The following is a 25,640-nucleotide window of genomic DNA, read 5'->3' on the forward strand; positions in this document are numbered from 1 at the left end:
GTTCTAGAGGTCAACCAATTATGATTTTTCAACGCCGATACTGATTATTGGAGGACCAAAAAAAGCCGATACCGATTAATCTGACAATTAAAAAAAAATAATAATAAGTTTTTTTTTTTTACAAATGTATTTGTAACAATGACAATTACAACAATACTGAATGAACACTTATTTTAACTTAATATAATACACCAATAAAATCAATTTAGCCTCAAATAAATAATGAAACATGTTCAATTTGTTTTAAATAATGCAAAAACAAAGTGTTGGAGGAGAAAGTAAAAGTGCAATATGTGCCATGTAAGAAAGCTGGGCTCCCTGGGCTTGAACCAGCAACACAACGACAACAACCACCACATAGAAGCAGCGTTACCCATGCAGAGCAAGGGAAACAACCAGCCCAAGGCTCAGAGCGAGTAGCTCCGCTAACTAGACAGCCATTTCACTTCGGTTACACCAGCCTCATCTTGGGAGTTGATAGGCTTGAAGTCATAAACTGATTGACGCACTGGCAAAACGCACGAAAGTGCTGTTTGAGTGAATGTTCACGCGCCTGCTTCTGCCTACCACCGCTCAGTCAGATACTTAGATACTTGTATGCTCAGTCAGATACTTAGATACTTGTATGCTCAGTCAGATACTTAGATACTTGTATGCTCAGTCAGATTATATGCAACACAGGACACGCAAAATAATATCTAGTAATATCATCAACCATGTGTAGTAAACTAGTGATTACGATTTATTGTTTTTTATAAGATAAGTATAATGCTAGCTAGCAACTGACTTTGGCTTACTGCATTTGCGTAATAGGCAGTCTCCTTGTGGAGTGCAACGAGAGAGGCAGGTCGTTATTGCGTTGGACTAGTTAACTGTAAGGTTGACTTGCCATGTTAAATAAAGATTTTTAAAAATTGTTAAAAATGTTAAAACATTTTTTTACATTTATTCTGCAAATCGGCGCCCAAAAATACAGATTTCCGATTGTTATGAAAACGGCCCCAATTAATCAGCCATTCCGATTAATCGGTCGACCTCTAATCTGTTCACAGTCAAGAACCTTCTTTTTCTGATTAAGAGTAGACTACTATTCAGATTTTTGGGAGGTGGAGAAAGTGATTGACACAACAGCGGCTTGCATCATCGACTGTTGTAAGCAGCAGTCTAACAGATATGGCATACCTGACAGTGGTGTAGTTACGTATAAAGGTGCCCCAGTTCACGAGTCAAGACTTTGCTTTTTTTTGCAAAAGCCTGGGAGTGTGACCTCCACACCCTATCTATCAGTCAGAATAATGTTAAGGTGGAGTCAGTGAAAATAGCAAAGACCCTTATCACAAAGGCTATGCAGGAAGGCACAGATGTGTGGCAAGCCATTTTGGTGTGGAGAAATACTGCCACAGAGGGCTTCGGCAGCAGTCCTGTACAGCGCTTATCGTCAATACTCACGCGCTCTCTGTTACTAACAGCTCCCAAGCTCCTCGCACCAAAGGTCATTAGGGATGTTCAGGCACACAAGCGTGCTTGTCAGGACAAGTCAAAACATCACTATGACCAGCATGCAAAAAAAATCTGCCTGTAATAAAACAAAGGCCAAGCTGTCAAGAGTGCTCCTGTCACCTCACACCAGGGATGCCACATGGAGTCTTGGCACATGCATTATGGGCACATCAGCGCAAGGCCATATGAAGTGGAAATAAAGGGACGATAACATGGAAGGAACCGTAGGGACATAAGCCCAGTTCAGGAGAGCATAGGGCACAGGAGGCCCACATGGGAAGACTGTGAATATCCTCTGGATGGTGTGGGCAGGACACATAATGAGGAGACGGGGAACACCCCACCAGGACAGTTATCTCTGCCGAACATCCCTCCACAATTTAAGGAAGATGTGAAAAAGGAAGGAGAGGCCATGAGGCTCCCAGAGGTGCCCAACATCTCAGTGAGGCCCCGGGGTGCCAGGGGGCCCTGAGGCTCCCAATATGCTACCAGTGCGCCACACTAGGACAAGGGCTAACATAAGACCGCCCCTGTATTACGGAGACTGTCCCGTAAGAGATGGAAAAAAATAAAAATAATAATAATGTTTTAAAAAACGGGACAGTACCTCTTCTCGTATCCATATGGGTATACTACAAAGTATAGACTACTAAAGTACTAGGGTGAATCACTTTACATATGGCTTTCTGAGGAGGAGTGATAAGCCACATGACTTACTTGAGCTGCTGTAGCCAGGATATGATGCGCTTCATGTCATCGTTGATGGTCTTCTCGATGTCATCCAGCATGGATTGATCTGGAGACAGACACAGTGGAAGTCAGTACAGTGTATATTTATGTGTGTGTCTCCCTGCTTACCGATGTGGTGAGTGTGCTACTCTCTGCTTACCGATCCCATACAGCATGGGGTGGAACATCCCTGAGTGCAGGTCTACGAAGATGTGCAGACACTCGGAGCGTCCACAGGGCTCCAAGATGGGAATGACCAGAGTGGGCAGAGCGGTCTCTATGAACGCTGAAACACAGTCAAGGAGAGACAACAATAACATTGCACACTGACAACATGGTTGTTTCTGTCCACAACACTGTTCATTGCATTCTAGGTCAGTGTTGTTGGATCAGTTAGTGTATTGATAAATCAGAGAGGACAGAGAGACTCACAGCTGTCGCTGGGGTTGCTGCTCTTCAGGATGGCTTTCAGCTCCTGCAGCTTCTGATGAGAGCGAGCGTGCACGCTGTCAATCAAAAGCTTCTCCACTGACAAGTGATCAATCTACAGGAGGGGCCAGGAACAGAGACTGTGATGAGGTCCTCATCACAACAAAATAATAGTAGAGGACTGTAGCTGTGAGGAACAAGGCGTTAGCTCACCTTCATGGCTCTCTCCATCAGTCTGGAGTCACAGGCAGGGAGCGGAGGATCATGGGAGATCTGCAGAGGCTTGGAGCCGTCTGATTCATCAATCTTGATGGTGACTTTGTGGACCGACGCAGTGCCAGTCTTCCTGCCCAAGACCTGTTGGCTGGAGAGGGGGAGAGAGCGAAGAACCAAGAGAGAGGGCGAGAGGGATGGGTCAAATGATGATGGACCAATTTCCCTGTGATGAAGTATTCATTCAACTAAGCAATCAACCAAGTGTGTCTTACTTCCAGACGGCCAGTGTGAGGCACTTGGCAGGCATGTAGTGTTCCACCTGCACCAGGTCTCCCCAGCGCTCTCGGTACAGCATGAGGGTCTGGGAGTGGAGGACCTCCAGCTGAAGAGACAGGCAGAAAGAATCTGGACAGGGAGAGTCAAGGAAGGGCTGGGCCAGGAGGATGGCATACACACATTCACAATACATACAGAAATGCAGACACACCCATGCTAACTGAGTGTGGTGTCTGGACGCTGACAGGCTTCAGCTATTAATATAATAATAATAATATATGCCATTTAGCAGACGCTTTTATCCAAAGCGACTTACAGTCATGTGTGCATACATTCTACGTATTAAAGTAGGCCAGTTATACTTGCTACTGAGTAAAACTAATGAAAACTAAATAAATGGGGAAAACGTACTTGCTACAGAGTTGTGTTAAGTTAATAAAAACAAAAGACTCATAGAAATCTTTCAGCCTATTTAATAATTGGCCGCCTATTTAATAATTGGCCGTCTATTGGGCATAACGGTATTACAAATAAATGTAGCATTATATTTGTGCTTGTGTGACAGCGTTATGATATTTAATGTTGTTATAACTTGGCTATAACTTGTGCTTGGCCCTTCTATGTTGAACATAATAAACAGCTCTCTATCCACCGGATGTGTACCAAACTCACTAAAAGTGGCAGTAATAAAGCTTCTCTTGAAAAAGCCAAACCTTGACCCAGAAAATATAAAAAACTATCGGCCTATATCGAATCTTCCAATCCTCTAATAAAAATAAAAAAACCTGTTGCGCTGCAACTGCAACTGCCTTCCTTCCTGAAGACAAACAATGTATTTGTGGTTTTAGACCCCATCATAGCACTTAGACTGCACTTGTGAAGGCGGTAAATGACCTTTTAATGGCGTCAGACGGAGGCTCTGCATCTGTCCTCGTGCTCAAAGACCTTAGTGCTGCTTTTGATACCATCGATCACCACATTATTTTTGGAGAGATTGGAAACCCAAATTGGTCCCTTATCTGTCTAAAATATATCAGTTTGTCTGTGAACGGTTTGTCCTCTGTCAAATCAACTGTAAATTCCGGTGTTCCTCAAGGTTCCGTTTTAGGACCACTATTGTTTTCACTATATATTTTACCTCTTAGGGATGTCATTCGAAAACATAATGTTAACTTTCACTGCTATGCGGGTGACACAGAGCTGTACATTTCTATGAAATATGGTGAAGCCCCAAAATTGCCCTCGCTAGAAGCCTGTGTTCAGACATAAGGAAGTGGATGGCTGCAAACGTTCTACTTTTAAACTCGGACAAAACAGAGATGCTTGTTCTAGGTCCCAAGAAACAAAGAGATATTCTGTTGAATCTGACAATTAATCTTGATGGTTGTACAGTCGTCTCAAATAAAACTGAAGGACCTCGGCGTTACTCTGGACCCTGATCTCTCTTTTGATGAACATATCAAGACCATTTCAAGGACAGCTTTTTTCCATCTACGTAACATTGCAAAAATTTGAAACTTTCTGTCCAAAAATGATACAGAAAAATTAATCCACGCTTTCTAGGTTAGACTACTCCAATGCTCTACTTTCCGGCTACCCGGATAAAGCACTAAATAAACTAAATACGGCTGCTAGAATCCTAACTAGAACCAAAAATTGTGATCATATTACTCCAGTGCTAGCCTCCCTACACTGGCTTCCTGTTAAGGCAAGGGCTGATTTCAAGGTTTTACTGCTAACCTACAAAGCATTACATGGGCTTGCTCCTACCCATCTTTCCGATTTGGTCCTGCCGTACATACCTACACGTACGCTACGTTCACAAGATGCAGGCCTCCTAATTGTCCCTAGAATTTCTAAGCAAACAGCTGGTGGCAGGACTTTCTCCTATAGAGCTCCATTTTTATGGAATGGGCTGCCTACCCATGTGAGAGACGCACACTCGGTCTCAACCTTTAAGTCTTTACTGAAGACTCAGCTCTTCAGTGGGTCCTATGATTGAGTGTAGTCTGGCCCAGGAGTGTGAAGGTGAACGGAAAGGCACTGGAGCAACGAACCGCCCTTGCTGTCTCTGCCTGGCCGGTTCCCCTCCACTGGGATTCTCTGCCTCTAACCCTACTACAGGGGCTGAGTCACTGGTGTTCTTCCATGCCGTCCCTAGGAGGGGTGCATCACTTGAGTGGGTTGAGTCACTGACGTGATCTTCCTGTCTGGGTTGGTGCCCCCCTTGGGTTGTGCTGTGGTGGAGATCTTTGTGGGCTATACTCGGCCTTGTATCAGGATGGTAAGTTGGTGGTTGAAGATATCCCTCTAGTGGTGTGGGGGCTGTGCTTTGGCAAAGTGGGTCCTGCCTGTTTGGCCCTTTCGGGGGTATCATCAGATGGGGCCACGGTCTCTCCTGACCCCCCCTGTCTCAGCCTCCAGTATTTATGCTGCAGTAGTTTATGTGTCGGGGGAGCTACGGTCAGTCTGTTATATCTGGAGTACTTCTCCTGTCTTATCCTGTGTCCTGTGTGAATTTAAGTATGCTCTCTCTAATTCTCTCTCTCTGAGGACCTGAGCCCTAGGACCATGCCCCAGGACTACCTGGCATGATGACTCCTTGCTGTCCCCAGTCCACCTGGCTATGCTGCTGCTCCAGTTTCAACTGTTCAGCCTGTGGCTATGGAACCCTGACCTGTTCACCGGACGTGCTACCTGTCCCAGACCTGCTCTTGTCAATTCACTAGAGACAGCAGGAGCGGTAGAGATACTCTCAATGATCGGCTATGAAAAGCCAACTGACATTTACTCCTGAGGTGCTGACTTGTTGCACCCTCGACAACTACTGTGATTATTATTATTTGACCATGCTGGTCAATTTGAAAATTTGGACATCTTGGCCATGTTCTGTTATAATCTCCACCCGGCACAGCCAGAAGAGGACTGGCCACTCCTCATAGCTTGGTTCCTCTCTAGGTTTCTTCCTAGGTTTTGCCATTTCTAGGGAGTTTTTCCTAGCCACCGTGCTTCTACACCTGCATTGCTTGCTGTTTGGGGTTTTAGGCTGGGTTTCTGTACAGCACTTTGAGATATCAGCTGATGTTAGAAGGGCTATATAAATACATTTGATTTGATGATAATCACATTATCTTGATAGACAGTGCCATATAAACATAGGAGGGTAATTAGCAGCAGCTGGGGGTTGCCAGATGCAGTTCTGCCATAACTACGACCATCTTGAAAATTGTCCCAGGTCCACATTTCCCACTGGGCAACAGATGTAGGCCCATAACACTACACCCCTTGTTCTCTCTCATTCTTGAATGTGTGTGTGTGTGTGTGTGTATGTGTTGGATTACATTCTCAATTCACACTAAATAGCATATGAAATGTAAATATTTCTGTTTGGTTCATGGAACCTGATGAACTGAAAGCCATTGTGTGGCTGTTGGCTGCAGCATGTCCCTGACCCCAAGGCCTCGACCATTGCAATGCTGTTTGTGTCTGAGCCTGTTGTATGCATGGTCACTGCCAGTCAATACAGTACGTGCGCACACACACACTGCAGCAGCTCAAGCCAGACTTGGCCCTGAGCCCACTGTCTGCACAGAAACAGCGCGCGCGCTCACACACACAGAAAGGATACGCAGGCAGCTGTACATGTCCTGCAGTGGTTTCTCGTCTGCAAACAGACGCGACTGCACCAGCTCATGGATGAAGTTCACCTGCATACTGTGGACAAGAGCTCTGCAATCTGGAAGGAGGTGGGGGGAGGATGGAGGGGAAAATATTCAAAATCGAGGATGGTGAAAAAGAGAAAGCAATCTAATTAAATAGTTTATTTGCGAGTGCTGGCTGCATTTTTCATTCATGATTCCTCCTGCGCATCAGGACCAGAATAATTATAATCTACAGTAGATCAAGTTGGTGAGAGTTGTACAGTGGGGATGAGTTACCCCAATATGGATTAACTCCTAAACTGGGCTAAATCAAGATGTGTCTATTAATCTTGCTGCATCAAATGTTAAACCTAGATTTAATTTAATCCTAGTTAGATTAGAGGAAGGACTTAATTTAAATAAAATCTTCACTTTAAACGCAGATTAATTTTAAGCCTGTTAACAAATAATTTAGATTGGAGAGCAATTCTAAACTGCCACTTGAGGTGGTTTAACTAATAAAATGGGCAGCATATCTTCTGTGGAGAGTTCCTCTGAGAATAATTAGAGACAGGTTTAATCCTGTTGAGTTTTATGATAATTATTAGTTGGCTATCTACGTGCCCATTTTGTACAACAATTAAATTGGAGTTTATGTCCAGCCTTGGTACAAATGATGATTTTATGCAACATGCTGTAATGGGCCTGATAAAGTTGACATTGTAGTGAAGTAGTGTTAACGCTAGTTTTAACTTGCATTATAGGCAGATATTTACCAGTTATTTATGCTTACTAAATATTGGTGGGTCAAGTTGTCCGTCGTCATCATAGCGGTTATGGAGAGGGGCAAACTGCTGGGGAATCATCTCGCATATTTTCTGGGTGATAGGATCCATTCCCTTGGACGGAGGCCCCCCCTCCGGCTCAGGTCTGAAATAGCCCCCGCCCCTCCTCTGCTGAATCCTTTTTAGCTCTTGCTTTAAGAAAAACTCCAGCACGCTTTCATCCAATTTGTGTCCCTCTTCTCTTTAACCTGTGTCGAGCCATTACATTTATCGCATAAAATGGCCCAGGTGTCTAACTTCTTTTTGACAGTTGTGTTGTCTATCTTTTTATCCTCCAGTACGGTACTAAATTCCTCCATCAGCGCCGACAAGCGGAGAAATTTGAACTTCGTTGACATACCATGATAAGGTGGCGAGCTGACAGATAATAAATGGCTAAATAATATTGGGTGCTAGCTAGCTTGGTTTATAAACTAGCTAGCTACAGTAGCTAAGCTAACAAATTTGTTTTCTGTCAGCTAACATTAGCTAACAAATTTGTTTTATGTCTAGTACAGGCAAATAATGGATTTTATAAAAAAATTGCCAACCCATGATAACCTTTCACAATGGAGTTGCAGTAGTTCTAACGTTACATTGTTATTATTTTATCAAGGAACAGCAACTTTGTGGCTTCATTTGTCAGGTAGGCTAGCTACTTCGTTTCAACTCACGAGATACCTCATATTTCGGTGTAAAATGTCACTAATAATAGTTTAAAACCGTTAGATTGACTGATTCAGATTTTAAAAATAAAGTGGTGGAACACATCTCTGATTAATTATAAACCTAGATTTACAAAACCTAGATTAGCTCTAATCCTAGATTGGTGTGTTAGCATTGGGTTCTGTGTGTTTGATGTGTGGTCTTTCAGGTGTTGTGTACCTTACCTCCAGTCTCCTTGTCCTCCACCAGTATCTCCAGCTTCAAGAGTCTCCAGGGAATATCTGGGTCATCCCCCATCACTGTCAAAGTGGCCTCAAACTCCCCCTCCAGGCGGAATTTCACACGCCCGTTAACTACAACACACAATACATAATGGTTGCCACCTTTTCAATAGCCAGAAACTGTCTTGCTGTGTGATGTTTACCCATGGAGAGGTTGGCCAGCTTTGTGTGGGAGTAGTTTTTTTACTTCCTGGAACAAAAAAAAGGGGCGTGGTCCACCCCTCGGGGGCTCCGCTGGATTTAATGGTGTAGAGAACTTTTGGAATATTAAAGCAAATTCAACACATTTCTCCATGGACCGGAGTGAAATTGTTTTATTTTTTAAAGCTAATTTACTAAAATTCCACATAGTCTCCCATGGAACTGAGAGAATATTTTGCAGTTTTAATGCTAATTTCTTATTCTCTGCATTTTGCCATAGCTAATGCTGTGATCTTTCGAGCAAACATAATAGCTAAATCAATACAACATTACTGCGGGGACTTAAGTCACAACAGCATCAGTGAGGTTGGGCACTGATGTTGGGCGAATAGGTCTGGCTCGCAGACTGCGTTCCAATTCATCCCAAAGGTGTAAGGCAGCGTCCTCTTCCCATTCGCCGAACTCCAGAGAACGCGTTTCCACCCCTCCAGAGTCTAATGGAGGTGAGCTTTACATCTATGTTTGGCATTGTGATTTTAGGCTTGTGTGCTGCTGATCGGACATGGAAACCCATTTCATGAAGCTCCCGATGAACAGTTCTTGTGCTGACGTTGCTTCCAGAAGCAGTTTGGATCTCGGTATTGAGTGTTGCAACCAATGACAATTTATATGCAATACGCGCTTCAGCACTCGGCGGTTCCGTTCTGTGAGCTTGTGTGACCTACCACTTCGCGGCTGAGCCGTTGTTGCTCCTAGATCCTTCCAATTCACAATAACAGCACTTACAGTTGACATGGGGCAGCTCTAGCATGACAACAATTTAACAAACTGACTTGTTGGAAAGGTGGCATCCTATGACGGTGCCACGTTGAAAGTCACTGAGCTCTTCAGTACGGGCCATTCTACTGCCAATGTTTGTCTATGAAGATTGCATGGCTGTGTGCTCGATTTTATACATCTGTCAACAATGGGTGTAACTGAAATTGCCGGATCCACTCATTTGAAGGAGTGTCCAGAAAATATATATATTTTTTTACACTGTTTGGACTTAAGTGTTTTTTCAGGATGCCTTAGTGGCCCGTCCAAGGATTTCAATGGAACCCTGTGTGTGTATGTGTGTGGTTGTGCGTGTGTGGCTGTGCGTGTGTGTTTCTTACCCACGGTGAGGTTGGCTAGCTGAGGTGGTAGGTCTGTGGTGACAAGACGATGTCGCAGGATCTGATTGAGCTGGTTCAGGGTTGTCTGTTTCTCCACTTTAGTGATGGGATCTGGAGGAATGATTTTATCCTACACACACACACACACAGCTGTCAATGAACTGGCTCAAATAGGGCTTCAGATTTCTCCGTTCCTATTCCACACTCCCGTCTAGATGGTGGTGGTAACCCACTAAAGGTTTGTGTTTGTGCACATATGTACATCATGCACACAAACGAAGAGTACAGAGTACATGAAGGACAAAATTGCTGGCTAAACCAGGCAGTCACCATGGCTACTTCAGCTACAGTAGCTAATAAACACAGAGGTATCAGACGCCTCATTCTATTTGACCAGTGAGCACTACTTAACCAGGCAAGTCAACAGAGAACCAGCTCTCATTTTTAATAAAGAGGCCTAGTCATGAGGCCAAAAGACAACAATACAATAAGAATAAATAACAGAAAGATGGACAACAGAGACCAGTTAGGGGTGTCTTACTCGTATGCAGGTGGGCAGGCGCGGGTATGAGCCGGTGGTGAGCACATCAATGGCAAACGGGATGGCAAAGCTGGGCAGGCGTGCGTGCACCAGGGCGTCCCTCGCCAGCGATGCCAGCCTGTCAGCCGTGTCCACAAACAAGAAGGCCTGCTGGTCCAGGAAGCTGGATATCATCTGTTTCCATGGAAACCGTAGGTTAGGGGTTAGAGGTCAGGCTTACGACTGTTAATGACTACTAAGTAGTTCTAATTTTAATAATGTGCAAGTAGGCCTAACTCAAACTTTCACATAAACAATGCATTGATATCAGTGGGAAAAATTGTGAGACGGTTGGACTTGTATGTGCATAACTCAATCTAGTATCTGGTTGTGTATGCCCACTGTGAGAATATGATTGGTGTAGTGGAGTACTGTAGTCTTGCTTACATACCGCACACTTTTCCACCTTCCCAGCGTTGCTGGCCCATTTCACCAGGGCAAGGAGACGAACAAACAGCTGCCTGGTCCGACTAGAAAACTGAACGATCTCGATTTTTCTGTCAGAAACAGTACAGTAGAAAAGTTTTAATACTCATCGGCACCAATGGTCAAATAGGCAAAAAGGTGCCTGTCTCATACAACACAACATTCCCATTTTGACAAGTCAATTTCATCAGTGAGCACACCGAGTGAACCAAGAGACACACTTACCTTTCCATGTCTGTTTTTCTGGGTAGACTGCAAGAAGGACAGAAACATTATGGGTAACTTTCAGACAACATAATTTTACCACACCATATGAACACAGAAAATAAAGAAATCTCAATTAATATGGACGCACGGGTGAAATAAATGGTTGAAAGAAAAGATTCCAAGTAGGCTACTTGCACAACTATCTACTTTCCAATCGCTTTGCCATGAAACAAAATACATCATAACCACTATTTTGAGCCACCTGGATCAGATTTAACAAGAGTCAACATCAACAGCGCACTTGACGGAGTCTCGTCATTAGCTACTTACAGTTCACCCAACAGGGTGATTTCATGGTAGGTCCTCTGCAGGAGAAACTCAATCAGCAGGCTCAGCCGGACCCCTTGCGTCGCCTGGGGTCCGGAAGAAGGTGGTTGGGTGGCCGAGGTGAGACCTCCGATAGGGACCAGTTGCCCATCTGATCCAATCTGCACTGGAGCCATTTTAAAATAACAAGGAAAGCTCCACCGATGGAGACCCGAAAAAAATGTAAACTATCGACTCGCAATTACTTCAAACTGGAATAAATGTTACACATATTCTACATCATTTCGCGCGACGTAATTATTAAATAGGGGCTCGGCGTCTTCGCCCCATTGAAACATTGGCAAATACCCGCGTTTTAATGGCTTATTACAGAACATATTCAATGCTGTTCAACCGCCATCTTTACTGTCTGACGGGAAGTGATCACGGTAAGGTGGAAGGGAATACCCGTAGACGGATTTCATGGACGGGAGAAACAATCATTAACATAACCAAACGAAAGGAGTCGCTAGTGTTTACTCTGCTGTCCCAGGATCAGTGTTCATTCACTAGGTTTTTGTCAATTAGTTCAGGCAATAAACAATCAAACTGGCCCCTGATCAGCGCCAGTAGTTCTGTGAGCGATAATAAATGTAACCAATCAGTGGTATTTTAAGTACAGAAAATATTTTCCTCGTAGTTTGAAACATCCACCACATTTATAATGTCTATTCGGCTTTTATAATATGTACTCCTGTCATTTCGTACTGGAAATGGTGCATGACATTTTAGTTAGTTAGACAGATCATATGACAGATACAATGGAGTAAAGTACTGAAGTAAAAATACTATAAAGTACTACTTAAGTCGTTTTGGGGGGGTATCTGTTCATTACTTTACTATTTATACTTTTGACAACTTTTACTTTTACTTCACAGATTTCCTAAAGAAAATAATGTACTTTTTACTCCATACATTTTACCTGACACTGAAAAGTACATATTACATGTTGAATGCTAAGCAAATTGTGTTTAAATCCCTTTTTTTTAAATGTGCCGTTTGGTTAATATAAGCAATTTGGAATTATTTGTACTTGTGCTTTTACTTTTGATACTTAAGTACATTTTTGCAATTACATTTACTTTTGATACTTAAGTATATTTAAAAGCAAATACCTTTACTCAAGTAGAATTTTACTGGGTGACTCACTTTTAGTTAAGTCATTTTCAATTAAGGTACCACTACTTTTACTCAAGTATGACAATTGGGTACTTTTTCCACCACTGGACTGATAGACCTTATTTGTCCCTGATAAAGGACAAAGCAAATAGATACTCGTGTACATATTATATATTTGAGGATTGATGTGCATTGTCCCTGTCAAATAAATGTAATTAAACTTCAGTATACGATTTGATACATTTCAACTCCCCATGGACCTGAATGGCTGGTTCAGAAAAACAATTCAAGCCATAGATTATATTGGCAGCGCCAGAGTCAATGGTAAAAGTATTAGGGTGAAATTCTGATTGGAATACCTGCTGACTCCTTAATTCCCAGAGGCAGGTCATAGGAATTACTTTTCCATTCCTTTCCTTTTCCCCTTTGCACAATGATACGTAGCTTTATGTCATGCCTGCAAAATAAAATGGGAATCAAAACATTAACACAGAATCTTACTGTGAACCAAACAAGTGACAATCGTCTTTTTTTTGTCAAACTATTATTGCGTTACATGGATGCCTTGTCTGGAATTGTGACAGCTCTGGGGAGAACAGAGAAAACAGTATATGGTCAGATTATGACTTTACCAGAGTGCTTCACCTCCTTGTAGATTTCAAGAACAGCTTTGCCCTTGCTGTCATTTCAAACCACTGACAGGACAGATGAAGGGCATGAGGGTCAATGCACAAAAGGTGAGATAAAGGGAAAGTGCTAGAAACACACACACACACACACACACAAACACGTACACACACACACACACACACACACACACACACACACACTTGCACGAACACACACACACACACACATATATATATAGTCTAGAGGGGAAATGTGTGTGCAGGGGTTAATCCCACTTTAGCCGCTGGACTATGGCTGTCCAGTGAGTCAGCAGTTGAGCGCCCTTTCTCTCTCCCTCTCACCCTCTCTCTCTCTCTCTCTCTCTCTCTCTCTCTCTCTATTCAATTCAAGGGACTTTATTGGCATGGGAAACATGTGTTAACATTGCCAAAGCAAGTGAGGTAGATAATATACAATAATATCTCTCTCTCTCCCTCTCTCTCTCGCTGTGTCTGTCTCTCTGCAGTCTCCCAACAGTAGTTCATAGTTCATTCATTCATATCAACTCCCCTGGTACTGTGCAGGTCTCTGATCTTAACCAAATGACACTGGACTTTAAGCCTTTGAGTATTCTGTTTAATCTTTTTCTATGTTCCCAGAGAGACTAAGATTAGTAACCTGACCCCTCCTCATATGTCTATCAGTTGGCAGACCAGCACCCTCCTCACAGTTCTACAGAGAAGTGTTGGGAAGGGCTACCTCTCTAGGGAAGGGCAAAGGGGACCCGCCTACCCCTAGAAGGGGTCTCATTTTGGAGGAAGGGATGTGCACTCCTACTGGTATTTGAACAGAACTTTGGTTTTGCTCCTTGGCCAACTGAAATATACACTGTCTTAGGCGCCCAATAATACACCATTTATGATAGATCATATGTATCCATTGCACACTGATACATGTTTGTTATAGAATGTCTGACTGACAGACTCAACAGATCCATGACAGCAGGAGGCGATATGTAGTCCTACAAAAACCCATTTTGATTCAGCAAGCAATGAGTATGGGAGTTGAAGAAAATCCTGGATAAGGGAAACCAATATCGGGGTTGGAGTCAACCACCTATTCTACATTGTATTGATTTTTTGTTTACCATTCAGCACATGTTCCATTTGCGAAGTTGTTCTCCACAGAATAGCTAGTTGGCTCGTTAACTAATGTTAACATTTAGAGTTCGGGAAAACCGTTTGACATCTGTTTTCACGTTGTTCAGGACTGCGCTTCCGCCATATTGAAGCAGTTCACTAGCGGCAAGTTGTGACTGACTGGCTAGGACCGAACTGACAAGAGATCCGCTAGTCTCTAGATAGACTTGGTGGGGCTGTTAGCGCGCTGGTGACGCAGGAAAAACACCCAAGAGCTGACAACAAAAAAACAACAACCAAGGAACCAGATTATTTTAACTGACAGAGCTTCAAATGAAATAGCAAGATATAGGGCACATTTATGTAATAAACAACGACACACTCGTCAAGGCTGGAGTAGCTCGTTAATAGAGGAGAAGTCCTATCAAATTCCTGGTAAGTGGTTATAGCAACTAACGTTAGCTTGCACTGTTAACATCAGCTGGTGGATGCGGGTAATGGCAGCTGACTTGGTAACGTTAGCTAGCTCTCTAACGTTATTCATTTTGTTAGAAATGTCTTGGACTGAAATACGATGATTCGCGTCGTTAATCATGACATTTTTTTTTTTAAACTTGGATTGGAGAGTGTTAGCTAGCTGGCTGTCTAAGTAATGTTATTAGTTCTGCCAGAATAGATAAGGTAGCTAACGTAGTTAGTAGTTAGCTACTGTCCGTTAAGTTTACCAAGTTACTGTCTGACTCACCCACTGACATGGGGAAACGAGTCAATGTGGAGTTGGCTAGCTAAACTAACGGCTAGCTAACCGTTAGCTAGCTCGTGAACATTAACGTTATTGAAAGCCGGGTCGATATCAGCTAACTAGTTGACGTTTCAATTCGCTGTCGAGCTCTTTAGCTAGTTAACGTAATGACAGGCGATTCCCCACCCCTGAAACAGATGTCTGAGTTGTTTTGATGGGGGTTAAATCCAGAAATGTCGCGCCGTGACAACTGTAGATACGCCTAGCTAGCTAGATAACTTGTCCATGTTGACTAGAGGAGTTATAAAGGTTAGCGAGAAGCACAATAAAACATTGACTATTGTCGTGGTTGCGCGGCCTGCTCCTTAACTAGCAAACGTTAGCGCATTGTCTGCTGAAATGCAAATGTTTCAAAACGATGAATTCGTAGTACGTGTCGAAATCTTGCCAGATATCCAGCTACCTTCTACAACTACCCTAATGAATTTGTATCAACGGTTACAGTTGCTGGCTAGGCAAAGGCCTGGAAAACTGCGCTTGGAAACTAGGCCTTCAAGTGACGGATCGCACTGCGATATCAGACTTAATACGGTTGTTGTTAGCTAGCTAGCTTCCAATTTAGCAACCTAGCTGTTTTTACCACATTTTATTGTCTTGATATTTCGAAGTGTAATCATATGACATTTCTGATTTTGGAATACGATCTTAATTTCCTTGATGATGAATGCAAGCAGATCACACAGCCAACCATCCCAACGTTACGTTAGCGAACTACAGTAGCTAGCTCTCTAGCCAAGTTGACAGATACACCCGTGTTGGATGTATTTTAAGTAGCTAGCAAAGATGATGTGGCTACAGAATCATGGACCTGTTTGGTCAACTGTGATATGATATATAATTTATTTTTTAAAACTTGTAAACGAATGCGAAATCTATTGCCTGTCAATTAACTTACTTGCCAACAACATCCTTGCAAAATGCTAACTAACGTTAGTCAGTGACTGTTTTCATAGTGATCTTATCAGAGTGGTGGAAGAGATCTAAATGGCTAATCAGCTAGATCAATGGCATATATATATATATATCACCTCCAATGTCATGGACATTGCTTGTTTCTGAGTGATCTAGGGCTGAGTGATCTAGGCCCATACCGTCTAGTGTCCCCTGTCATTCGGGATACAGCTGTAATTCAAGGCCCATTTCACATGACATAGCCAGCCAGTGATGTTTAAAGAGCTAGCTAGCCCGACAGGCCGCAACAGTATTTGTGTTATTAGCTAGTCATCCAGTTAGAGGCTGAAGGATGTTGAACAGAGGATGACCTCCCTTGTTTCACAATGCCATTCGGTATGGTATCATTTTAAATTCGCAGTTACTGATATTTAGAAGGAATGATCACTGACTGACTGGTGTTTTCTTTGTGCAATATGCTGTCGCTTAATTAGCAGTGGCTAAATGCATTCATCACTTATGGGGATCCAACTGTAGCCTACTCAATAGTGTGGTTTTGAGCTGGGCTCTCTAGGGAATGTCCTGCAGTAGAAGCATTTTAATGGCACGTTTCTGACGCCAGTGGCCACCTGCTAAGGACAGGAAATGTCTCAGTTTCAGTACCTCAAAAGTTCACTGAATTTGTTCAAGTTACTGAATTCGCCACTAGCAGATGGATACAAATGTGAACACAGTGCTGCAGATAATTTAGAATCATTTAAAAAATGTAGACCTACTACTACCACACCCAGGCATCTCCTGAAGATGACATATCAGCAGAATCACTTTTAGTGGCTTTTAGGGTTGCACCTAATCACTGTTTGATCAGATTGTGTTTTGCAGGGCTTGAATCTGAGTTTAGTTTTGTGTTGAATTATCATGTTACCAATGTCCTCTCTGGAATGATAAAGCTGTTCTCAATCATAAAAAATAAAAATAAAACAAGTATCTCATTATAGCTACCTAACATCAAAGAGTAAAGCAGCCAGGTGTTGATCAGAGAACTCGCACGGATGTGAGCACACCCAGAGCTCTCCAGCTCTACCAGAACAGCACAGCTGTGGTGGTTTCTTTAATGACATCACAAACTTAGTCACAGCCAGTCCATTGCCAGACCCAACCATTTAAATATGTTGCCGAATAGATCAAGGCCTATGAAGGAAATATCATGTGTAGGGAATACATGATCAAACCCTCTTGTTCCGAACTGGGGTGGATTGGATTTCCAGTCATATTGTTTCTCTGCCAGGCAAGACGGGGGTCGTCCTTGCAGCCACATATGTGTTCAGGAGGATGCAACATACTGAACTTGGCAGATAGAAATGCCATGAATATATCATCAGACATAATTCTCTACTCGTCATGTCAGAGAGAGGAATGTATATCTATTCTACTCAATATATTTCTATTGTAGTGTTGTGCCAGTGTAACAGTTTAGTTTCCGTCCCTCTCCTCGCTCCTACCTGGGCTCGAACCAGGGACACTCTGCACACATCAACAACAGCCACCCTTGAAGCATCGTTACCCATCGCTCCACAAAAGCGAGTGACATCACTGATTGAAACTCTATTAGCGTGCACCCCGCTAACTAGCTAGCCATTTCACATCGGTTACACCAGACTGAACGCCACCCAGGCTTGAAGCTGGGTGGAGAGGACAGAGAGTTAATAATACTCATCCTTATGGCCTTTGTGTCCTCTGGAACTGCGGTTGGCCTTTGTTGGGACATACAAGCTCAGTGTGCATGGTGTGGTTATAAACCAGATTGTACCTTCGAGCTGGAGGGAGAATAGAATTTATGGTGATGACTTTCTCGTAGACTTTATATGAAGTTGAGGCTTTGCGTTTCTATAGGCTAGATATTGAAACTATATATTTTGATAAAGATGCAGCTGATTTTGGCTTTTTTTTTTCAAGGAAGTATATTTTATATCGCTAAGTGATTGAACAGTTTTTGCAAAGACAGAGGGGGAAAAAGCATACATTTGTATTTCATCCAGACATTCTGTGTTGGTCTGGAACAGAATTGTAAAAGAGAGTGAAAGCGAAAGGGATGAGAAATATATCTCCTGCTTCCTGGCCAACCGATCCCATGGTTACTTCAGGAAATCCCCTCTCTTGTCTGAAACTGAGAAAGTTGATGTCTTTGCTTTATGCTGTTCAGAGTTCAAATCCTAAAACACTGTGTGCCTGCACCACCTCTGTACATGTCAAGAATAAGACTAAACTCTAAATGGTGTATGATTAATTTCCAATTCCAGCATATGTGGTTTGTAAAATAACTGTTAAGTTTCCATCTGGTCAGGGGCTTATGGTAGTAGGAAAAGTGAGCAGTAAGTACAGTATGTCACATTTCCATCGTTGGATATCCATCGTCTGCTCCCAATCTCTCCTAACAGTTTTCATGATATCAGCGTCACGTGCTTAGGCCCGTTCTTTTGGTTTTCCTTCGGATCTCAATTGGATGAATATTAGATTGGGGATTCGTCACTGATCAATTGTTTTGTTTAGCTTGTTATTGCTCAATCTAAAACGTTTGAGATATATCTTGATGGCCATTGCTATGGGATTGTGCAGGGGATTACCTGAGTGCGGTCGTCTTACATGAACCCCATCCATCCCAGATGATTTCCATCCATAATCCTTTGTTTTTATAAGCAAAGCACAAACCAAGAGTTTCCGTCTTGTGGCTTTTGGCCACTGTAAGAGTTTCCGTCTTGTGGCTTTTGGCCACTGTAAGAGTTTCCGTCTTGTGGCTTTTGGCCACTGTAAGAGTTTCCGTCTTGTGGCTTTTGGCCACTGTAAGAGTTTCCGTCTTGTGGCTTTTGGCCACTGTAAGAGTTTCCGTCTTGTGGCTTTTGGCCACTGTAAGAGTTTCCGTCTTGTGGCTTTTGGCCACTGTAAGCGGTTGATTCCTAGATCAGTGATTCTTCCAAGCGGAGGGCAACAGTGTAGACATCAAAACTATGAAATAACACACATGGAATCATGTAGTAACCAAAAAGTATTAAACAAATCAATTTATTTTATATCTGAGATTCTTCAAAGTGGCCACCCTTTGCCTTTGACAGCTTTGTACACTCATGGCATTCTCTCAACCAGCTTCATGAGGTAGTCACCTGGAATGCATTCCAATTAACAGGTGTGCCTTAAGTTCATTTGTGGAATTACTTTCCTCAATGCATTTGAGCCAGTCAGTTGTGTTGTGTTGTGTCAAGTTAGGGGTGGTATACAGAAGATAGCCCTATTTGGTAAAAGACCAAGTCCATATTATGGCAAGAACAGCTCAAATAAGCGAAACGACAGTCCATCAAGTGTTAAGACATGATGGTCAGTCAATCCGGAATATTTCAAGAACTTTGGAAGTTTCTTCAAGTGCAGTTGCAAAAACCATCAAGCGCTCTGATGAAACTGGCTCATGAGGACCGTCACAGGAAAGGAAGACCCAGAGTTACCTCTGCTGCAGAGGATACATTTATTAGAGTTACCAGCCTCAGAAATCGTCAATTCAGATTGCACCTCAGATTGCAGCCCAAATAAATGCTTCACAGAGTTCAAGTAACAGACACATCTCAACATCAACTGTTCAGAGGAGACTGCGTAAATCAGGCCTTCATGGTCAAATTGCTGCAAAAAAAACACTACTAAAGGACACCAATAAGAAGAGACTTGCTTGGGCCAAGAAACACAAGCAATGGACATTAGATCTGTGGAAATCCTGCCTTTGGTCTGATGAGTCCAAATTCACCTTTGTGTCTTTGTGAGACGCAGAGTAGGTGAACGGATGTTCTCTGCATGTGTTGTTCCCACCGTATAGCATGGAGGACGAGGTGTGATGGTGTGGGGTTGCTTTGCTGGTGACAGTCCGTGATTTATTTACAATTCAAGGCACAGTTAACCAGCATGGCTACCACAGTATTCTGCAGCGATATGCTATCTCATGCGGTTTGCGCTTAGTGGGACTATCATTTGTTTTTCAACAGGTCAATGACTCGACACACCTCCAGGTGTGCAAGGGCTATTTGACCAAGAAGGAGAGTGCTGCATCAGATGACCTGCCCTCCACGATCACCCGACCTCAACCTAATTGAGTGTGTTTGGGATGAGTTGGACCGCAGAGTGAAGGAAAAGCAGCCAACAAGCGCTCAGCATATGTGGGAACTCCTTCAAGACTTTTGGAAAAGCATTCCAGGTGAATCTGGTTGAGAGAGTGCCAAGTGTGCAAAGCTGTCATCAAGGAGAGGGTGACTCGTTTGAAGATTCTCAAATATAAAATGTACTTTGTTTTGTGTAACACTTTTTTTGCTTACGACATGATTCCATATGTGTTATTTCATTGTTGTGATGTCTTCACTATTATTCTACCATGTAGAAAACCCTTGAATTAGTAGGTGTCCAAAATTTTGACTGATACTGTATACTTTACGAATGCACTGTATATCACCAGTAGTACATTTACTGTTAATTCCTGTAGTTTCTCATCTGCACTGTTTGTTACTTTGGTTACGGTAATTTCTTTTGATGCATTCAATGTTATTCCAGTCTTCGTGGTTTCATTGTTGGAGTGGACACATTGTTTCCAGAGTGTACGACCTTTGCTACACTTGGGAGAAGCAAGTTGTTTTGGTTTATTTAATTCCATTTACGATTTGTCAATAAAATGTAGTCATTGTCTTTTGTTTGGAGCACTCCTTTTCAATGTTGAGTAAGGACGTGCACACATAGAAGTAGTCATATTCAATCAATCCCTATCCCAGTCGGCTGTCCACACATGCTTCAAGATGGCCACCGCTGTTCCTGTTCCCAAGAAAGCTAAGGTAACTGAACTAAATGACTATCGCCCCGTAGCACTCACTTCTGTCGTCATGAAGTGCTTTGAAAGACTAGTCAAGGATCATATCACCTCCACCCTACCTGACACCCTAGACCCACTCCAATTTGCTTACCGCTCCAATAGGTCCACAGACGATGCCATCTCAACCACACTGCCCTATCCCATCTGGACAAGATGAATACCTATGTCAGAATGCTGTTCATTGACTACACCTCAGCATTCAACGCTGTAGTTCCCTCCAAGCACATCATTAAGCTTGACACCCTGGGTCTCGACCCTGCCCTGTGCAACTGGGTCCTGGACTGGCTTCCCCCAGATGGTGAAGGTAGGAAACAACATCTCCACTCCCCACAAGGGTGCATTCTCAGCTCTCTCCTGTACTCCCTGTTCACCCAAGACAGTGTGGCCAGGCACGCTTCCAACTCAATTATCAAGTTTGCAGACGAGTCTACAGTGGTAGGCTTGATTACCAACAACTACAGCCTACAGGGCGGAGGTGAGGGCACTCAGTGTGGTGTCAGGAAAATAACTTCTCACTCAATGTCAACAAAACAAGGAGATATTTGTGAACAGAAGAGGATGGATGGAACAGCAGTGGAGAAGGTGGAAAGTTAAGTTCCCCAGCGTACACATCACTGACAAACTAAAATGGTCCACCCACACAGACAGTGTGGTAAAGAAGGCGCAACAGCACCTCTTCAACCTCAGGAGGCTGAAGAAATTTGGCTTGTCACCTGAAACCGTCAAACTTTTACAGATACACAATCGAGAGCATCCTGTCGGGCTGTATTACCGCTTGGTACTGTAACTGCACAGTCCACAACCGCAAGACTCTCCAGAGGGTAGTGAGGTCTGCACAACGCATCACTGTGGGCAAACTACCTGCCCTCTAGGACACCTACAGCACCCGATGTCACAGGAAGGCCAAAAAGATTATCAAGGACAACAACCACCTGAGCCACTGCCTGTTCACCCCGCTACCATCCAGAAGGCGAGGTCAGTACAGGTGTATCAAAGCGGGGACCGAGAGACTGAAAAACAGCTTCTATCTCAAGGCCATCAGACTGTTAAACAGCCACCACTAACATCGAGTGGCTGCTGCCAACATACAGACTCACTGGCCACATAAAATAATGGCACTTTAATAATGTTTACATATCCTACATTACTCATCTCAAGTGTATATACTATTTTGTACCATCTATTGCACATTGCCTAGGCTGCACGTGCATCCATATCTTTATATGTACATATTCTGTGTGTGTATGTAAGGTAGTCGTTGTGAATTTGTTAGATTACTTGTTAGATATTACTGCATGTTCGGAACTAGAAGCACAAGCATTTCGCTACACTCGCATTAACATCTGCAAACCATGTGTATGTGACCAATAAAATTTGATTTGATTTATTCCTATAGGCTACCTGGCCTGCAAGGAAAATATAGGCATGTAAATGTACCCAGTTGGGGATCATAATATTTTTGATTGGCTTAAAACACAACCACACAGCTGATCAAGTCACTGCACTGCCTGGCGACCAACATCCTTGCACAGAATTTGTGCAGGAGATTGCTACCAGTTTGTTTTTCTTTTCACAATAGCAAACTATTAAATTACTGTCACAACATTTGCAATAATTAGGAAGCTATTCTTCATATTTCATGGACTCATACAAGAGTGCAGTTATATAAATAAAATTAGGAACTGGGTTTACATTTTTTCAATGGCGTATGCTCACTATTCAAATTTGAATAAGAGTTCCATTTCCTGCAAGACAGATTGGTTGAGGGACGAGTGTCCAGGAGGAGTGACGCCACCTGACATGAGACAGTGTTTCTATTAGGATTTATTTTTTTTAAATTGGAGTTTAGTTCACTTTTTTGAATTGTAATGGGATTGACCCCAACCCTGGCATTTCCTTATACAATAGAGGGTATTTCCACGACGAGCATTCATTGTATCCTTGCCATACTAGCCGTCTCTGAGGTCGTCTTGGCCTCTTCCTCTCCAGAGTCAGGCCCATGGTGTCAATGTCCTGCTGTTTTAACTGGAGACGCTGCTGCCTACTCTCTCTGTACTACAGCCCTTGGAAAGTGCTCGTTGGCAGCCTCACTGCTGAATATGATTGATATCTTTCTATATTTTTCCACTTAATGCTGTACGTTGTTAGTAGTAAATGTGTCTTTTCACCTCTTACCATAGACTGAATAACAACCAAAACTTTGTTTGATTCCAATGCCTGCATGGCTCGCTATGGCTGGATGTTATACAAGAATACACTGGCCCAGAATGCTAGAAAATAAGGCCTGTTTGTTTTTGCTATGACGTCTCGTAAGTGGTGCCAGTAAGTGCTGAGTTTGCAGCCAGGTCTTATCGTGTTTCACTGATGGTCATGCTGACGACCAGTACATGCCAAGCTCTCAGCTGACGTGAATGGGAAATAAAACACCCCGACTCTGCAGCAGCCTGCCAGAGATGGTGTTGGCCAAACCGGTTCCTCTGTGTACCGTTGTTCCTTATTACGTCAGCGCTGTAATGCCTATCAGTCTTACTTCCGCACATTGCCTCTACAATACTGTTTTCTAACTGCACTCATGGAACGCAAGCAAGTGTCTGGGGGAAAATACAAAAGATTGTTCCCTATCGTTGTGATACATCCCACATAGTGATACGTGTCTTGACTGACAGTGTTTTATGAATTGAAGGCTTATCTTTACCCTTGCAATGTTATATCATGCACATGCCGTAGTCATATTTCAGTGTACACTATGTCTTCTTTATTGTTATCCCTCATCTAAACACAGCGAGCCAGGCTCACCTGACAGGTGGTCACTGACGCCACCAAACAACTAATTTGATAACGCATGATGACTATAAAAAAGAAGCATTCCTTATTTAACACAAAACGTAGACGTGATCCATGTTAAAATCTTTCCTATCGCGTCCGTTAGTTTTTGTGAGTGAGACCACCATGCAGTATTTTTGTCTATGACAACTAACCCAATGATACACCCTAACCCGGTCCTCTCTTCTCCAGGTTATGCAATGGTCTCAGCGGCCCGTCCAGATCTCCAGGTGGTTCTGTCCCTCTCTCTTGTGCCGCGGCCGCTGCTCTCCTCCCTCTGCTCTTCCTCTGAGGTTGCCGAGGCTCCTCCTGTGATTTCCCTCGTGGTCAGTGCTGCCTAAGAGGCCAAGATTGCCAAGATCTGCCCAGTGGCGAGCATGACTGCCACCACGCGTGGCTCTCCGGTGGGGGGCAACGACAGCCAGTCGGGCCAGGGCCAGGCACCCGATGCCCAGAGTCAGCCCCCGCTGCCACAGAACCAGGTCAGGAAACTGTCCCATCCTCTCATCTCTGTCCTTCACCTCAACACCATGTGTTCACCATGTTCTCTCTTCTAGTCCTCTTTCCATTTTCTGTCTCTCTTCCCTCATCCAGGGCTCCAGAATAACATTTTCCCCTGGTGGCACTGGTCCAGCCCATGATTTGGTGGCACACCCAATTTATTTTTTATTTTTTCTCTCTCGGCGTCACACAATAGAATCAATTTGAGTTATCTTATGAAGTCATTCACAATGATTTATTAAGAAGTGTAATAGACTACCGAGATGGTATTCGATAAATCCGTTGTTACATCTAACATATCCAAGCTGGAATGCATGATTCAAAATAAATTTATATGCAACCCAAACCAGTGCTTGTCATGCATTTTGGGGTGACAATTTTTGTCATATTTTACTGTCAAAATAGGGCTCCAGAATTTCCATATGGTCTATTCAGACCCCTTGACTTTTTCCACATTTTGTTACGTTACAGCCTTAATCTAAAATTGATTAAATAGTTTCGTCCCACATCAACCAACACACAATAACTCATAATGACAAAGCAAAAACAAGTTTTTAGAAATGTTTGTTAATTTTTTAAATAAAAAAAAACGATCACATTTACATAAGTATTCAGACCCTTTACTCAGTACTTTGTTGAAGCACCTTTGGCAGCAATTTCAGCTTTGAGTGTTCTTTGGTATTACGCTACAAGCTTGGCACACCTATATTTGGGGAGTTTCTTCCATTATTCTCTGCAGATCCTCAAGCTCTTCAGTCAGCTTGGATGGGCAGCGTCGCTGAACAGCAATTTTCAGGTCTCTCCAGAGATGTTCGATCAGGTTCAAGTCCGGGCTCTGGCTGGGCCACTCAAGGACATTCAGGGTCTTGTCCCGAAGCCACTCTCTGCATTGTCTTGGCTATGTGTTTAGGGTTGTTGGACTGTGAACCTTCACCCCAGTCTGAGATCCTAAGCAATCTGGAGCAGGTTTTCATCAAGGATCTCTCTGTACTTTGCTCCGTTCATCTTTCCCTCGATCCGGCCACCACCATGCTTCACCGTAGGGATGGTGCCAAGTTTCGTCCAGACGATAATGCTTAGCATTTAGGCAAAAGAGTTCAGTCTTATATTCATCAGACCAGAGAATGTTGTTTTTCATGGTCTGAGAGTCCTTCAAGTGCCTTTTGGCAAACTGCAAGCGGGCTGTCATGTGCCTTTTACTGAGGACTGGCTACCGTCTGGCCACTCTACCATAAAGGCCTGATTGGTGGAGTGCTGCAGAGATGGTTGATCTTCTGCATGGTTCGCCAATCTCCACCGAGGAACTCTGGAGCTCTGTCAGAGTGACCATCAGGTTCTTGGTCACCTCGCTGACCAAGACCCTTCTCCCCCGATTACTCAGTTTGGCCGGCCGGCCAGATCTAGGAAGAGTCTCATTGGTTCC

General features: G+C 43.3%; 2 protein-coding genes across 5 annotated transcripts in view; one reads left to right on the forward strand and one right to left on the reverse strand.

Annotated features, from left to right (window-relative positions):
* Positions 1–11,837, reverse strand: part of LOC124044221 (mediator of RNA polymerase II transcription subunit 14-like) — a 42,363-nt gene extending 30,526 nt beyond the window's left edge. Inside the window, exons 1-12 of the mRNA XM_046363788.1 lie at positions 11,404–11,837; positions 11,092–11,118; positions 10,832–10,937; positions 10,402–10,575; positions 9,861–9,990; positions 8,506–8,634; positions 6,779–6,886; positions 3,147–3,279; positions 2,872–3,022; positions 2,662–2,773; positions 2,390–2,515; positions 2,218–2,296 (exon numbers count right to left, since the gene is read on the reverse strand). Coding sequence (XP_046219744.1) covers positions 2,218–2,296; positions 2,390–2,515; positions 2,662–2,773; positions 2,872–3,022; positions 3,147–3,279; positions 6,779–6,886; positions 8,506–8,634; positions 9,861–9,990; positions 10,402–10,575; positions 10,832–10,937; positions 11,092–11,118; positions 11,404–11,576 — 1,448 coding nt within the window. The 5' untranslated portion in view covers positions 11,577–11,837. The remainder of the gene's footprint in view (positions 1–2,217; positions 2,297–2,389; positions 2,516–2,661; positions 2,774–2,871; positions 3,023–3,146; positions 3,280–6,778; positions 6,887–8,505; positions 8,635–9,860; positions 9,991–10,401; positions 10,576–10,831; positions 10,938–11,091; positions 11,119–11,403) is intronic.
* Positions 11,838–14,240: 2,403 nt separating this feature from the next.
* The window catches only part of LOC124044222 (probable ubiquitin carboxyl-terminal hydrolase FAF-X), a 76,072-nt gene continuing 64,672 nt past the window's right edge, over positions 14,241–25,640 (forward strand). For 2 of the 4 annotated variants that reach the window (XM_046363789.1, XM_046363792.1), the window contains exons 1-2: positions 14,242–14,741; positions 23,909–24,198. In XM_046363789.1, coding sequence (XP_046219745.1) covers positions 24,094–24,198 — 105 coding nt within the window. In that variant the 5' untranslated portion in view covers positions 14,242–14,741; positions 23,909–24,093. Of the gene's footprint in view, positions 14,742–23,908; positions 24,199–25,640 lie in introns of all 4 variants that reach the window. The other 2 variants (XM_046363790.1, XM_046363793.1) reach the window with 2 other exon arrangements.

This window comes from Oncorhynchus gorbuscha, linkage group LG09 (genome assembly GCF_021184085.1).
Source record: "Oncorhynchus gorbuscha isolate QuinsamMale2020 ecotype Even-year linkage group LG09, OgorEven_v1.0, whole genome shotgun sequence".
NCBI lineage: Eukaryota > Metazoa > Chordata > Actinopteri > Salmoniformes > Salmonidae > Oncorhynchus > Oncorhynchus gorbuscha.